Source organism: Trichechus manatus, unplaced genomic scaffold (genome assembly GCF_000243295.1).
Source record: "Trichechus manatus latirostris isolate Lorelei unplaced genomic scaffold, TriManLat1.0 scaffold00069, whole genome shotgun sequence".
Lineage (NCBI taxonomy): Eukaryota > Metazoa > Chordata > Mammalia > Sirenia > Trichechidae > Trichechus > Trichechus manatus.
In genome coordinates, this window is record NW_004444005.1 from 4,617,039 (window position 1) to 4,633,273 (window position 16,235).

Genomic DNA, 16,235 nt, shown 5'->3' on the forward strand with positions numbered 1-16,235 from the left:
GGTGTATCTTTGGCTATGTGTATTTTCACCAAAGAAAAAAAAAAAGGTTGAGAAGTTAGAGGGTTAATATGTTGTGGGGTTGTTAACCAATGCCATAAAACAACATGTGTACTTCTGTTTCATGAGAAACTATTTGTTCTGTAAGCCTTCACCTGAAGTACGATAAAAAAAAAAAAAGAAAAAGAAAGTAGATAAGTGTCACCAGTGGCTGGGGGATGAGGAAGTGGGGAGTGGCTGATAAGTGGGTACTGATTTCCATTTGGGGGAATGAAAAAGTTTGGGAAATAAATAGTGGTCACGGCTGCATAATATTGTGAATGTAAGTAATGCCACTGAACTGCACACTTAAAAATGGTTAAAATGGCAAATTTTATGTTATATATATTTTATACAGTAAAAAAAGGCGGGGGAGAGAATGCCTAAAATTGGGTGGAAAAATTACCAGAAGTTGCCTGCGTGAGGTGGGATTATGGGTAATTTTTATTTTCTTCCATATAGGAAAAAATCGCCAGTGATCCTGGGAACTGTAACAATCCCCTCTGGAAACGTTTAAATGAGTAGAAATGGTGCCCTGTGGTTTTCCCACCACGCTGGGTCACACTGCAGCAGACAGAAAGCATAGTGTGGACTTGGCCAGCAGTTTCAAAGCGGTCCAGATTTCATCTTCAAAACCGTGAACCCCCACCGTCACACTCAGCCTACCAACCCTGCCATCGGCGTCACCCAGTCCACTAACCTGGATGGAGGTCATGACGCCGTTGGCAAAGACAGACAGCTTCCCAGCAACGGACCTCACGCCCTGCTTAAACTGCGCCATGTCAGGAGCGGCGGGCAGCACGCTCGTGAGGTTGTAGTTACCTGCGCACACACGACACACAGGCTTATTAGTCTCCACGGGGAGCGGCACGGCAGAGAACACCCCCCACCAGCCCCTCCCTCCTTCTCCATAAGCAGCAGCTGTGGTTCCGGGAAAGGACCCCACGGTGGGGTCAGGACCGGGGTTTAAGTCCCAGCCCCACCATGAACCGGCTGAGAGAAGATGCAGCACTGGGGTCTTAACCACCATGGGTTCAAATTTTTTGGCACTGCCACTTCCAAGCTGTGTGCCTTTGGACAAGTTCTTCACCCTCTCTGGGCCTCTGTTCCTTCAAGGTGTTTAATCCAAGGCCTGACGCATAAGTATTCGGTGAAGGGCAGATGGGTGGACATCTGTGGTTTTGTCTGCTCAGCAGCCCCTCCCCCTCTTTTGGTAAAAGCCACCCTCCCTTCCTCTGGGGACTGCCCCTCCCCTCTGCCCCATCCACAGGTGGCCAATCAGAGCCTTCCTTGGGAGCCATTTACTTGAGTAAAGTAAGAGGAGACTGCTTGTCTGTGACTCTCACTGCCCTTCCAACTCACTCCTCAAGGACAGATGGACAGAGGAAGCTTGATGCAGCACGAGAGAACGAGGCCATTGCCCAGACTGCAAGCCAGAAACCGAGGAGTCCATGCCCATGACCTTGTTTGACTCCGACTCTGCCCGGGTACAGGAGCCAATACTTTCACCGTGTTTGCTCAGGCTAGCTTGAGCTGGGCTTCAGCCGTTTCCACTTTGATTGTCCTGATGCAAACATTACCATATGGTACCATGCAGGTAAAGCGCAAACAGTACCGTATGGTACCCAGGGAGGTACCGGGTGTTTCCTTCTGTTGTGTACAGGGTCGCTACGAGTCAGGGCCAACCCGAGGGCACCGAACAACCAGCACCCGTGCAGGTAAAGCACACCGGTGTTGTCACAGGTACCGCGGTCTGACCTCACGCCCGTGTGACAACACAGGTCTCGCGGTACACCTTTGTTACACAGCTGTAATAAGACGCTGGAGGGCTCAGTGACTGTGAGCGGAACCCAGACCTGTAGCCCCTCCGGGCCCCACATGTGACCCGTCCACACCCGCCTGCACCTTAAGCTACAGAAACCTTGGTCAGGTCCCTTTCCAGAGAAACCAGAGACGACAGCCTTGTCCTTCAGCCCCTCAGTTTCCCACGGCACGGCTCCCGTGCCCGCCTCGTGGGAGGGCCCCAGATGCAAGCTCTTCCCCTCTCCACTCCACAAAAGAGCTGGGAAGTGTCAGCTGACTTTTTAAAGTTTTATAGCCCTTTGCCAGTTCCACAGCAGAAGCCTAGAGCAGTGACGGGTCTGGGTTCAAATCCCAGCATAGCTACTTACAGTTGCCTAAGTCACAGCAAATGAGGAGTCACTGTGGGATGGTGAGCGTGGGAGCCAGAGAGCCATGGCTGTGTGGTCACCTTACAGGTCCAGGGTGGCTGGTTAGCATGGACCAGAGCTCAGAGAGCCACTGCTGCATGGTCACCTTACAGGTCCAGCATGGCTGGTCGGCATGGACCAGAGCTCAGAGAGCCATGGCTGTGTGGCCACGTAACAGGTCCAAGGTGGCTGGTCAGCGTGGACCAGAGCTCAGAGAGCCACGGCTGTGTGGTCACCTTACAGGTCCAGCATGGCTGTTCAGCGTGGACCAGAGCTCAGAGAGCCACTGCTGCATGGTCACCTTACAGGTCCAGCATGGCTGGTCAGCGTGGACCAGAGCTCAAAGGGCAGCTCCTCCTCTACTTAGGAGTTTCCAGCTTGAAAAGGTCACCGGGGCACACACAGCCGAGCCAGAGCAGAGGCACTTCCATTCTGCTCCAGGGTATCTACCCCTCCTTCTGCTCCGGGGTATCTACCCGTCCTCAGAGTTGCCCCGGGCCTGAGGAGAGCAGCTCCAGGACCACAGCCCCTCACTGACTACCCTCAGTGCCAGGTGACCAGAGGTGGTGACGGGGCCCGTCCCTGTGTCCTTCTGTCCTCCCTGAACTAGGGATGAAGCTCACAGGCACCACAGAAATGCCTGAGCCCCGGGCCCCTAGGAACACTCCACACCAGTCCTCAACTGCCTCCCCAGATGTTTACGTAGAGAAACAAGCTCAGGTCTCACCTGGCCACTGTGTTTGCACTGTCTCAGTACTTACTTCATCCTGAAGACCTAAGATCCTAGGGGGTAAGTAACTTGGCAACTTGTGGAGCAGGTGACAGATCCCGGGCCAGGCAGAGCCACCCACCTGCAGGTTCCAACCGTGAGAAGTCTGACCAGAGATCTCCCTGTGTTTAGCAAAGGCTCCCTTCCTGATGGTCACTGGCAGTCAGCCATACCCACACTTGGCAATAGGTTGGCTGTGACGGCTGCCCAGGGCAGGCTGGAAGGGTCAGCGGTCAGAGGCGGCAGTGGTCAAAGAAGCCTAACTGTGCTCACGTTATCATATACTTCAGGAGACAGCGGCTCACATTCCCTTCCTCAGGAAGAGGTTCCCTGACCCGTGGTTTAGACAGGTCCCAGGGTCCCTGTTCTCAGAGCAGACACTGCACAGATGCTTTGCCAGAAATTACCGCACACCTCCTAATCAAGGCAGACGATGACCCTAACGATACTGTGGTCTATGCTGTTTCCTGCCTGTGCAGAGCAGACTGAGGGGGAGCAGCCGTGAAGGAAGTGGGCAGTCAGGAGGCCAATGCATGGGCCAGGCAGAGGGGCTGCTGGGGTGAGGAGGGAGGGTGAAGATGGGGGGGGACCTGAGGGTCGTGGAGTGAAGATGGGGGGGAACTGAGGGTCGTAGGGTGAGGAGGGGGGCAGACCTGAGGGTCCTGGGGGGCTGTGTGGTGGGGCATAGTGACTGGCTGCAGGAGGCTGGAAGAGGAGTATTAGGGTGACACCCAGGGTGCTGGTGCTCCCCGCTCTGAGGCAGAGCCCTGAGGGGTAGGGAAGCTGAGCCATGTAGGTGGATGTGAGGGGAAGGTCCGTCAGGGCAGGCAAGTCTCACCATGGAAAGAAACACCTCAGCAGATCCTGATGAACTGCTTGCTAATGACGGGCTACTCGGCATGGGCTGTAGGTGCTCTGCTCGTCACCTCTTGGGGCCCATGCCGCCGGGCCGCCACCCATACGTGTCTCTGTGACCACCACAGAGGAAGGAAGCATGGCCACGCTCACACAAGCTTAGAGCCTGGGAGCTGCACACCCCACTGCAGACCACCTGTCACGTGGCCACACCTGGCATCCCAGGAGCACGGAGGAGGGGAGCACAGGGGCATGCCCCAAGTCGGCGGAGGGCGGAGAAGAGCGAGCCTAGGGACTGTGCCTGACGTCAGAGGAGAGCCGGCACCGAGCATGCCCAAAGTTGGAGGAGGGCAGGGGAGAATGAGCACGAGGTGTGCCCGAAGTCAGAGGAGGGCGGAGGAGAGCGAGTCCATCGCTGTGCCAGACGCTGGAAGAGCACAGAGGAGAGCGAGCAGGGGGCTGTGCCCGACGTCAGAGGAGGGCGAGCAGGGCGCCGTGCCCACTGTCGGAGGAGAGCGATCAGGGGGCCGTGCCCGACGTCAGAGGAGAGTGAGCAGGGGGCCGTGCCCGACACCGGAGGAGAGCGAGCAGGGCGCCGTGCCCACTGTCGGAGGAGAGCGAGCAGGGCGCCGTGCCCACTGTCGGAAGGGAGTGAGCAAAGCGCTGTGGCTCTGCGCGCGCCCTGAGGAGCCGCTAGATCAGGGTGCTTCTAGAGCTCATTCATTCAGTAAACATTTACCGGAGTTTTCTCTGAGTCGGGCCCTCTGCCAGGAGCGGAGGTACAGAGATGAAAACGGACAGACCCTAATCCCTCAGAGCTCATGCTCATTTCGGGGGGACTGTCACCGATGGCCTCAGCCACAATGGTGAGAGCAGGCAGAGGGGCCTGAGGCATCTCCCAGGGCACGGATGGTGGGTTATCTGGGTGAGCAGAAGGGGTGGAGCATTCTGGGCTCAGAGACCAAGAGAGCCCAGTACGGCTTGGGATGCGCAGGCCCAAGGCAGCTGGACTAAGGGCATCGCAGGAAACGACCAGAAATGAGGCCAGAGAGGCCAACATGGGGCCCCGTCCTGAAGGGGGCAAGCCGGGCGGGGGCCTGCACGCTAACCCGGGGGCCTGCACTTTGAAAGACCACTCTGTGAGGAGTGAGGAAGTGAGGTGCGGGAGCCCAGGCTGGAGCAGGAGGACAAGCAGGGGCTGTGGCCACAGCCCAGGAATAAGCGAAGAGGGCCTGGCCTGTGACTGGCCTGTGACGGAGACCCAAGGATGCCTGAGAAAGACTGTGGGTGTGGGGAGGGAGCTGGGAAGTCGAGAACAGCTCCAAGGCTCTTCAGAAAATTAATTTTAATAAAACATCATGTACCAATTTCCCTGAAATGGAGACAAAGCAAGAGAAAAAGTATTTCCAAGACTACAAGAACAACATGTTTAAAAATAAACAAAAAGCTCTCCAGTGCTGATGTCTCTGAGACAGACACAGCGGACACTGATCTGCTAAGATTAATGTGTCTCCGGTTTGTATAACGATACCTTCTCGGACGATGCCACTGCACAGTTGTGCTGTGTGACAGACACAGCTAACAAATCGCCCACCCAAACCACCCGACAGCAAAACTGGTCAGTGCTCCTGAGACGTGGCCCCGCTAGGCCACAGGGCTCTGGGGCCAAGAAAGGAGGAAGGACAAACGTGGCCTAGGCGCCCGAGCAGGCCTCACAGACACCAGGAGCAGGCAGGCAGCACAGCCATCCACGCCCCCAGGACGCGCACGGTAGAGGAGCCCAAGCGCGCAGAAAGAGTCCTCCCAGCCCCAGTGGTCTTGGAAGAAACGCACAGAGAGGGGCAATCTGGCTTTTATGCTTCCTTTGTTCCAACGTTGCTCCCGCAAAGCTCCCTCTGTTCTGTCACTTGGTATTCTGAGTGACTCTACCCCCCCAGGAGTAGTAGCCATCCCACGCCCCGAGTGACCATGCTCTCCGAGAGGGACCACAGGGACGGACACCGTACCAGGCTGCGGGCACTTACGTGACAACCGCCTTGGGTGGGCCTGGCCCCGAGGGAGGCTGAGAGATCTGCTCCGACTGTGCAGCCAGTGCGTGGACACAGTTGGCACTTGACCAACATGGGGGACAAAGGCCTGAAGCAATTGCGGAGCTGCCCACCACCCAGCTCCTGCCCTGTCACTTACCACACGGTTAACCAACCAATCAGCACTGGGCTGTAAACGAGCTTTCATGGGTCCTACTGGAACCCACAACGGTCCCTGTGAAGGTCTATGTGAAGATACATCTACAAGCAGCCAAGAAATGCCCACAGCCCTGCAGCTGCCCTGAATTCAGATTCCCAGCCTCCGGAACTGTGAGAAGATAAACCTCTGTTCTTTAAAGCCACCCACTTGGGGTATTTTTTGTATGGCAGCACTAGTAACCAAGCCCCTTAGTTGCTTTGTTAAACCTTGCTTCCAGTGCAGGAAGGAGGCAATGGCATTCTAAGACCCCAACAACCAATGAACCTCCTGTACCCCTTCTGACAGACATGACTTCCCTGTATTAGCTGACCCCTGATGCTGAAGATGGTGACAGAGAAAGAATGGGAGGGAGAGTGCTGCCCACAGCTCCTTTCCTGTCTGCCCTTCCTTATTCATTAGTAAGCTGAAGGCAGAGAAGCTTGGTAGACTCAATAAAAATATGAAATAAAAACAGTTAAGTTAGTTTTCTGTATTGTTTCTACTACTTGGTAAGAATGAAATACAGACAGACGTAGGAGCTACAAAATAAGAACTGTGTAATATCAGTGATTCTGCACAGGAGTTAAATGCTCTTTTGTTTGCATTTAAATCTGGCATTGTGGCGTTTATCAACAAAGTGAAGAGACGAGCTACAGATGGGAACCATATATCTGATAAGGGTTTAGAATTTAGAATATAAAAAAAAAACTCCTACAGCTCAACAACAAAAAAGACAAACAACCCAACTGAAAAATGGGCAAAGGACTTGACCAGGCATTTCACCAAAGAGGATACACAAATGGCCGACAAGCACATGGAGAGACGCTCAGCGCCATCAGTCATTGTGTTGTTGTACGCTGTCGAGTCAATTCCGACTCACAGAGACGCTGCAGAACAAAACAGAACTGCCCCCTCAGGTTTCCTAGCTGGTAATCGCCAGATCTTTTGTCCTGCGGAGCGGCTGGTGGGTTTGAATCGCCAACCTGTCGGTTAGCAGCTGAGCGCTTAACCATTGCACGCCAGGGCTCCTTTCATTAGTCACTAAACAACAGAACCAAACCCACTGCTGTCGAGTCGATTCCGACTCAAAGCGACTCGACAGGACAGAGTAGAACTGCCCCACAGGGTTTCTAAGGAGCAGCTGGAGGATTCGAAACACCGACCTTTTGGTTAGCGGCTGAACGCTTATCCACTGTGCCGCCAGGGCTCCTCATTAGTCATTAGGGAGATGCAAATCAAAACCACAATGAGCTACCACCTCATTCCCATTAGAATGGCTATGATCCAAAAACCAGAAAATATTAGGTGTTGGTGAGAATGTGCAGAAACTGGAACTCTCATTCATTGCTGGTGGGAACGCAAAAGGGTACAGCCACTGTGGAACGGTTTGGCAGTTCATCAAAAAGTTAAATATAGAACTACCACATGACCCAGGAATCTCAATCCTCGCTGTGTACTGAAAAGATTGACAGCGGCAACGCAAACAGAACCCTTACGGCAATGTCCACTGCAGTATTAGCTGCAACAGCCAAAAGGTGGCTTGGCGTCTCTCTTCCCTCCTCTCTGCTTCTCTCACCTGTTGTTCCATCTCTTTTCTATCTCAAAAGAGATTGATTTAAGACACACCCTACACTAATCCTGCCTCATAAACACAACAAACACAACCCATTTCCAAATGGGATTATAACTACAGGCATGGAGGTTAGGATTTACAACACATATTTTTGGGGGACACAATTCAATCCATAACACACATGTATTCACAGAAGACACAATGACAGACACTTCTCAGACACAACCAAACACCTTGTGAGACTGGTTTTCTAGGTTTGAAGGCTTAGGACCTTAGTCTCATGGGAAAACTCAGTCAATTGGCATGGTACAATTCACAAAGTTCATGTGCTGCATCCTAGGGAAGTAAGTAGCATCTGGGGTCTTAAAAGCTTGCAAGCAGCCAATAGGTACAACTATTGGTCTCTACTCATCAGGAGCAAAAGAGAAAAAAGGAAACGAAAGTCTCAGAAGAAACTAGTCTACAGGGCTACTAGCCTATACGAGCCATGGACTCATCTACCCTGAGACCAGAAGAACTAGATGGTGCCCGGCTACCACTACCAACCATTCTGATCAGGGTCACAGTAGATGGACCCTGATAGAAGGGGAGAAAAATGCAGAACAAAACTCAAATTCTTAAAAAGGCCAGACTTACTGGACCAGTTGGGACCAGAGGACTCCCTGAGACTATCTCCCTAAGATACTCTTTAAACCTTGAACTGAAACTATCTCCTGAGATGACCTTTTAGTGAAATAACAGAGTGGCACACAAAGTAAAGGATATGATCTGTGAGAACGGAGCTACAGTAAAAAACCATCTATATGAGACCAAAAGGTCAACAATCACTCTAAAGCAATGATAAAACTTTGGGGCAGGGAAACTAGAGTACTGGAAACGGAACAACCAGAAGGCAATTAAAAAGAATGCTGACACATTGTGCACATTGTGAAAAATGTAACTAATGTCATGGAACAAATTGTAAAGAAATTATCAAATGGGAACTGTTATGGATTGAACTGTGTCCCCCCCAAAATATGTTATAAATCCTAACCTCTATGCCTGTGGTTATAATCCCATTTGAGAATGAGTTTTTCTGTTATATTAATGAGGCAGGATTAGCGTAGGATGTGTCCTGAGTTAATCTCTTACAAGAGATAAAAAGAGCAGGTTAAGTAAGCAGAGATGGGGTAAGATGGATGCCAAGGCACATGGAGATCTCCAAGGAACCAGGAAGAAGCAGCTGAAGAGAAAAGGACCTTCCTCCAGAGCCCAGAGAGAGAGAAAGCCTTCCTCTAGAGCCAGCGCTCTGAGTTCGGACTGCTAGCCTCCTAAACTGTGGAAAAGAAACAAATTTGTTTGTTAAAGCCATCCACTTGTGGTATTTCTGTTCTACCAGCACTAGAGAACAAAGACGGGAACCTAATCTACTGTGTAAGTTTTCACCGAAAACACAGTAAAATACTGTTTTTTTTTTTTTTAAAAGGCAGGATGAAAAACATATACATTAAAATACCTACAGTATGTATTACTTTTGAAATTAGAAGAAACACAAAAGGTCCTTAAAAAGACAGAGTGACTGGGGCTGGCCGATGACTCCAGGACTACCCCAAAGATTTGTAAAGCTTTTGAGAACTTGGACTGAGGTCCCCCCACCCAATCCTTCCCTTACAGGTCAATTGAAGTGGCAGACAGGGAAATACATGTACAAGGGAGGAGAGAAGAGAGCGGAAGAAAGAACGCCTACGGCACTCCTCCGAGTCCACGGAGGCAAATGTTGAACTACTTACAGCCAGGCCAGGGCTGTCACTGCCTATATGGCATGCTGGGCCCTGCGTATTTACCTGATTCATCTACAAACTGCTGTCTCTTTAGCCACAGGGCTCCTGGGTTCAGCCAAATCCCCAGAAAGTATTTTACTTCACCAGGAGGTATTTCAAATCTAGAATTATCTTCTTTCTTCCAAGTAATTATAAAGCCATCCTACAATTATAAAGTAAAGCCATCGGAGGAGCCGACTCGACAGTGACCAACAACACCGTGACCTACGTGCTGACAACGATACTTCACAGATGGGGAAACAGTCGAAGACCGGGAACACAGGACAGTTTCTGAAAACCAGCTTTTGCTCTTCACTGAAATGCACTCTAAATAAAAAGTAAATATTTAATAAGAGTTGTTCAATGCGCCTACATTTAGGAGGTTATTACAGGCGTCTTTATGACGAGCTTGATGCAAGATGCGGAACAAGGGTCACCACGGTCAGGACTATTTTGGTTTGGGGCGGAGGAGAGGGAGGGGGCGAACTCTGCTAGGCAGTGGATGGGCCACTGGTGGGGGGGTGCGAGGTCTTTGGGTGGCCTAGCTCCCCAGGGTGCACCCTTACTACGGCTGCAAGTTCCCACAGACCAGAGTTTGCTGGGACCCACACAAGGTCAGAAAAATTACTGGACCTTTGTTCACTGAAAGGGGACAGGAAGGTAAACACAGGCCGGCCATAGTTTTCCTTCAACAATCGGGAAGTCTTTTTTAAACAAGACAACAATGTCTCAGGGTGAAACTTGCAGCAATTCAATGACAAAACCACACGTTGCCAGCGGGTGATTTTTAACAATCCTGGTCCCCTAGACTGACCTGCCAAACTGCAGGTGGCCCCACACTGACCCGGGGGGATTTCTGGGAACCCGCAAAGGGGGTGGTCACAAAAGGACGTTGCCTGACAGGAGGCCAGGACGTGGCAAGTTCAGAGACGAGAACACAAGCCTGTGAGTCCATGGCCCCACCCAGAAGCTGTGCCAGGAAATTGCCAGCAGGAAGCTGGTCAGCCGAGGACAGCAGCCCTCCCTGCCCAGAAGGCACCTCCATGGCCACCCGGCTCTAGGCTGCCACCCTCGGCCCCAGCCCATCACGACCTCAGGAGCAGACACACTGGGCTTGCCCACTCTGGCCTTGGTCCCCGGCTCCTGAAGTGTCTCTCAGGACACTGGCTGACCACTCTGTGAGCCACTCTGCCACCACACACACACCTTGTTCCCCAGACGCTGCGTGGCTGGGACGCCCTGTTCCCCTGTGGTGCAGCAACCTGACAGGGGCTCCCACACACCGAGGGTCTTCTAACACTCCCCAGACCACAACACGGAGGTCCAGCCACTCGGCGTCTGTCCTGTGGCCTTCACTGTACAGCTGTCTCCCTCTGAACTCACTCATGTTGCTCACCCCATGAACAGACTCGCCCTCTTCTGGAAGAGCCCACGCCCAGCTCCTCCAAGGCTGGCAATGGGGGTGCAGACGGCGCTGGGCCTTCAATGCCTGGCTCTTGACCCCCGAGGTGCCCCCTCCCCTCAGGATCCCCTGCCAATAAGTGGGTTCCTGAACGGCCTCACACAGCCCTTTCTCTAAACCTGCAGCCCAGCTGAAGCCAGGTTGAGAAACTCCAGCAAGACTTTCCAGAGGCTCAGTGGTAACAAGGTAAGGACAGAGGGTGGCATGGTTCTGGGTGGTTGTGATGGGACTGCGTGCTGAGGTCATTCCCCGGGGCTCACAGGTCTGTCCCATCCTAGCTCTCAGCCTGCTACCATATGCGCGCCACCCTAGCCCCCCGCCCCAGCCCCAGGACTACCAGACACCTCTCCTCTGAGATGTGGACCCCAAAGAGGGATGAGGAGACAGGAAATTCCCCTCCCACCTGCACCTTCCATAAGCACAGTGCTCTGTGCTCCCTGGGAGACTGACGCTAACGGTCGCTGCTTGTCTCTGCTTCCGCCTGCCCACAGGCTGAGACGTCTCCCTCAATGCATGTTTGCTAAGCACCTGCCACGGCCAGACCCGTGCTGGGCACACTGCGCACAGCATCTCATTTAAGCCTCACGACAGCCTTATGAGGCAGGTATTCCTCACCCTCTTTACAGAGGAGCAGACTGAGGCCAAAAGCGGCACAAAGGACTCAGTCTCACAGCTAAGGAGTGGTTAGTGTTACACAGGTGCCTCGGCTGTCCACTTCCAGGGCAGTGGGAGCACAGTGTCCTAGACTCTGTCTTCACACTGTGTGGGAAAACACTCAGCCACGACACCGCTTTGGGAAGAGAGCTTGCCGGGTAACTCTGGGGTCTCCTCACATGTAAGGCCTGAACAATGAATCCTGTCTACCTGACTCACAGAGGCGGATGAGAGCAGCAGAGAATGTTCACTGACGTGTATCTGGGAAGAGTAAAGGCCCATCTGGAGGAAACGCATTCACGCTGTAGGCGTGAGGGACAGAGCGACCGCTCTCCTCAGACGCCCCATCCGACGCCTGCGTCCCCCTCAAGCCCATCTCTCCTTACCTGACGGCTGCTTCCTCTGCTCCTCGAACAGATCAGCTGAGCTTATGGAGGAACTGGCCGAAAGCCTCTCCAGCCGAGCCCTGGTTTCATACTAGGGAAGACAAGGAGAAGGAAACACTGTGCTCCAAATGCCGAGTGCGGTTCTGCCAAGAGGATCACTGAAGGGCCGTGCCTGGAATGTGCTTGTCCCCCTAGCCTGCTGTCTCCGACAGTGGCGGGGGCCACCCCCTCGCAGGGCCCTGGGGTGGCGGCAAGCACCAACAGAGGCCCTGCCTTCACGAAGCTCACGTCTGCCCAGGGAGGCAGACATGGGCAGACAGACAGACAGACACTCAGCATCATGGCCAACAATAGAGTCAGTGCCAGGGAGAAGCCAGAGTAGGGGTGGAGAAAGACACCTCTATCGTGGCGCACCTCAATTACAGCTGGCAGGCAAGGCTGCTCCAAGAAGCTCCCTCCCAATACCTGAACTGAACCGAGCCTGAACGTCATCAACTTTAAAACAAGGCATATTTTAGGACAACATCCGATTAGGTGTGTGTCAGATTCCTGTCCTCTGCAAGGGTGCTGCCCGCCTCCGGAAACGGAAGTGCTTTCTTTCCTATTTAAGTCCTGGGCACTGTTAAACTTTCTTAAGATTCAAAATCAGTTTGTGGAGAGAGGGAGCTTAAAGCTGACTCCTGTGATGTTCAATTTAAGCTACGTTTTGGGTATCCTCTGAAATCCAGGACACCTGTCTCCTTAGAATACCCCAGAATTTTGGGGGGGATGGTCCTCTGCTCTTTTTCCTCCTCACTGGCAGGTGGCAGGCCCTCACTGCCTCTCCGTGGCCTCCTGTGGAGAGCACCCAGGCCTCCATTCATCGGGTCCCTGCTGTGCCCTCACACCATGACAGGCATGACAGGAGGAGGGGAGACTGCCACTCCCCAGGCTCCCGGCCTCGCAGGGGGCAGGAGAGAGCCGTGCATTAGCCCATGGCACGGCACACGGTGGTGTGGCGTAAGGTGGTGTGGTAAGCTCGATGCTTGGCTTCATGTGAACTACCCTTGGGAACGGATAACAAGACTCCCCAGATGATGTCTGAACAGAACTGAAGAAACAAAAGAGGCATACCGCCTTCTGGAGCAGGATGGATAAAGGCAGAGAGGAACAAGAAAGGCACGGAAAACTCCAAGGGTTCAATCTGGTTGGAAGATAAAAACGAGGAGGAGTGTGGCGCGGGTGCCTTTGTTAAGACGGGCCTTGCTCGAGTTCTGGACTTTGTCCTGTTGGCCCTCGGGGTGGGGGGCACACGGCAGGATGAGCACAATCACACACGTGCTTTACAAAGACTGACCCACTGACTCCACGTGCAGCTGGTGGATGCAGACGGTGTGCCGGACATGAGCTGGACAGAGACAGGGCCGTGAATGAGTGCCAGTCACTGCCACTGAAGACAGACACACGCCAAGTATGGATTCTGAAGTGTCACGATGTTCCCGAGGGCAGCCGGGGAGAAGAGCAGAGACACAAAGATGGAGAACCCCTCTCCCCAGGGGGCTGAGAAAGGCCTCACCACGCTGAATGGAGAAATGTGGGGTGGGGGTGGGGAAGGCTGTCCCAGTACAGGGAAGGACATATGCCAGGCCGGGGGCCTGGAAGGAGGCAGGGGTGTGTGCTGAAGGTGGGCAGGGCCGAAGAAGGAGACAGGTAGGGAGGTCAGTGGAGTAGCCTGCAGCAGAACCCTGCAGTGAGGCTGAGGGGCGGGGAGGCATGCCGGGGAGGGAGCATCCATCACAGGAGATTGCGTGGGCTCATACCCTGGTTCTGTCACTTTCTGTCTGCGTAAACTCAGCAAGTAGCTTATTGTCTCATCATCTGTAAAATGGGGATAATAATAAGACCTGTCTTCCGGGGCTACTGTGAGGATTACCATGAGTTAATAAATGCAGAGCACTTAGAACAGTGCCTGGCACAGTGCGAGTCCATGTAAGAGTTAATGTTATTATTATTAGAACCCGAAAAGAGAGAAATTAAGCCAAGGGTAGAGAACGCCTCAAGCAGGGACTAGTGAGTACATCAGAGGCTATGGAGAGATGCAGGGAGATGAAGACCAGGGAATGCACTGGATTTGGGAACTGACTGGTCCCTGGTAAGCCCACCCAGGCAGCCTCAGGGGGCTCTGGGATGGACGGTGGGAGGTGAGGACAAGGAAACAAGGTACTCTGAGAACTCTCCTGAGGAACCTGGCTGGGAAAGGGATCAGAACGAGAGGTGGCTCAGAGGCTCATGGTGGGTTTCACGTGTTGGTTTTTTTAATAGGGGAGATTATTTGGGTGGTGCATAAAAAGCCAGAAGAAAGGGAGGGAACAGCTGACCCCACAAGGTTCTGGTGCAGGAGAACTGAGGGGCTGAGACTGGGCAGTGGTGTGGGACCTGCCTTCAGCAGGAGCTGGAGCACCCTTTCCTAGGCAGGGGAAGGGGGCGGGCAGTCCCTGCTGCAGAGTGCAGGCGTGCGGGTGGAGGGGACGACTCTAAATACCCTTGAAATGATGGTGAATGTTCTACAGCTGCAAACAAAATCAGTAAACTTCAGGGAACAATTCTCTGACTAGTTCAAGAAGCCCAGCAATAGCTCTTATCTCTAAGAGCTCACGTAAGCAAATCAGCACTTCCAATGAGAGGCAGGAGCTCTGGTGGCGCAGTGGTTAACAGCTCGGCTGCTAACCAAAAGGTCAGCAGTTTGAATCCACCAGCGGCTCCTTGGAAACCCTATGGGGCAGTTCCACTCCATCCTATAGTTGCTATGAGTTAGAATTGACTCGATGGTAATGGGTAACAGGTAATGAGAGGGAAAGTCCCCCTTCCGCTTCCATCTGAGTCCTCCTGCTAAACAAGACTCCATTAAGATGAGCTCATTAACATATCTGAGAAAAGAGGCAGCAACCTGAAAATAAATACATCTACTCCCGAAAAACATGTTTACATAGTTCATTTAACTATGGTTAAAAATCATTAAACAATAAATTATAGCTGTATCAAAAGTTACCTAAAATTCACTCGAAAGATAGCGTGTGAATGGCTAACCGAACACTGTGGGAGCAATAAGAGAAATGTGGGCACAGTCCCTGCTTCCAGCCACTCCTCCAGTTGAGGCAGCAAGCCCAGGCAGCTGGTCACACAGACCTCGTCTGAGGCCTGGCCCCCCAGGAGCAGCCTTTCCTTGGTTGGTGCATCACCTCCTCCCACGGCCCCTCCACCCCCGTGCGGTGCTTGCTTCCTGCTCTGCGGGGACCCACGTGGAACTCTTACGTCAGCTTGCGCTTGTCTTCCAAAGTACATATCTGAAGAGATCGCTTTGACATTGCCAAACTTCTTCTGTGCCTCATCTGTGTTTTCAACTGGCTCATAGTCTGGCTTGCGGCGCGCAGTGGGTCTACAAGTGAAAACAGCCAAAATGGGTTTAATTGATTTGAGGCAAGGCAAATGCTCTTCTCATTTATAGTGTAAACATGCGCCATTTTGTTTTTTAAAAAAATTGACAGCAGTAATTTTGCAAAAGAATTTAAGGGCACTTTCAAAAGCCTGAATAGTCTAATAAAAAAAATAAATGGCCAAAACATAACATTTAAAGGAATTTTCCTGTTTCAAATGGGTCTGTTATTTTAAATTTCAGCTCCACGGTCACTTAGTAAGTACTGAATACACATTTGTAATATAGCTAGGACATGGCTCTGCATCACGTAGGACATAAAATGAGTAGGGCGACCATAAATCCCAGTTACCTGGGACAATGCCAGGCTACACCTGTTGTCCCAATGTATTAGTGGTACCTCCTTACACTTTCAAAGTTCCCTGGTTTGGACAATAAATTATACAGTTGTTCACGGTGCTTACAATCTAGTTGATCCCATTTAGATAACATTTCCTAGCTAGGGATGCACATCATATCCTGTGGAACTTTTCAAAAATGGCACATTCAGTTTTTGCTTAGGGTGTGGAAAGAATGTTCCTCCACACCTACAAGAAAAACATGCCAAATAATCTGCAAAATCACAAATTTTCTTGAATCTGATCAGAATGCTGAGGTTGCAGGCCAGACCAACAGCCCAAAATCTAAGGAAAGAAAGGCACCTCCGAGGAGAGACGGGATGTGGGCACTTGCTTACCAGGGGTAGACGCCGGACTTCATTCAAGCTGGTTAAGAATTCAGCTAAAAGTTTAAGTAATGGCTAAAGGCCAAGTATGGACTACTGTGAGGGGATATCACCACTGGGGGCCTCAGA

At 52.3% G+C, this 16,235-nt stretch overlaps 1 protein-coding gene across 3 annotated transcripts in view; it reads right to left on the minus strand.

The window, feature by feature from the left end:
* Window positions 1–16,235, minus strand: part of ARFGAP3 (ADP ribosylation factor GTPase activating protein 3) — a 71,007-nt gene that overhangs the window by 2,623 nt on the left and 52,149 nt on the right. For 2 of the 3 annotated variants that reach the window (XM_004379988.2, XM_023734594.1), the window contains 3 exons: window positions 15,262–15,385; window positions 11,971–12,061; window positions 737–858 (listed from right to left, as the gene is read on the minus strand). In XM_004379988.2, the coding sequence (XP_004380045.1) occupies window positions 737–858; window positions 11,971–12,061; window positions 15,262–15,385 (337 nt within the window). The remainder of the gene's footprint in view (window positions 1–736; window positions 859–11,970; window positions 12,062–15,261; window positions 15,386–16,235) is intronic. The other variant, XM_023734593.1, reaches the window with a different exon arrangement.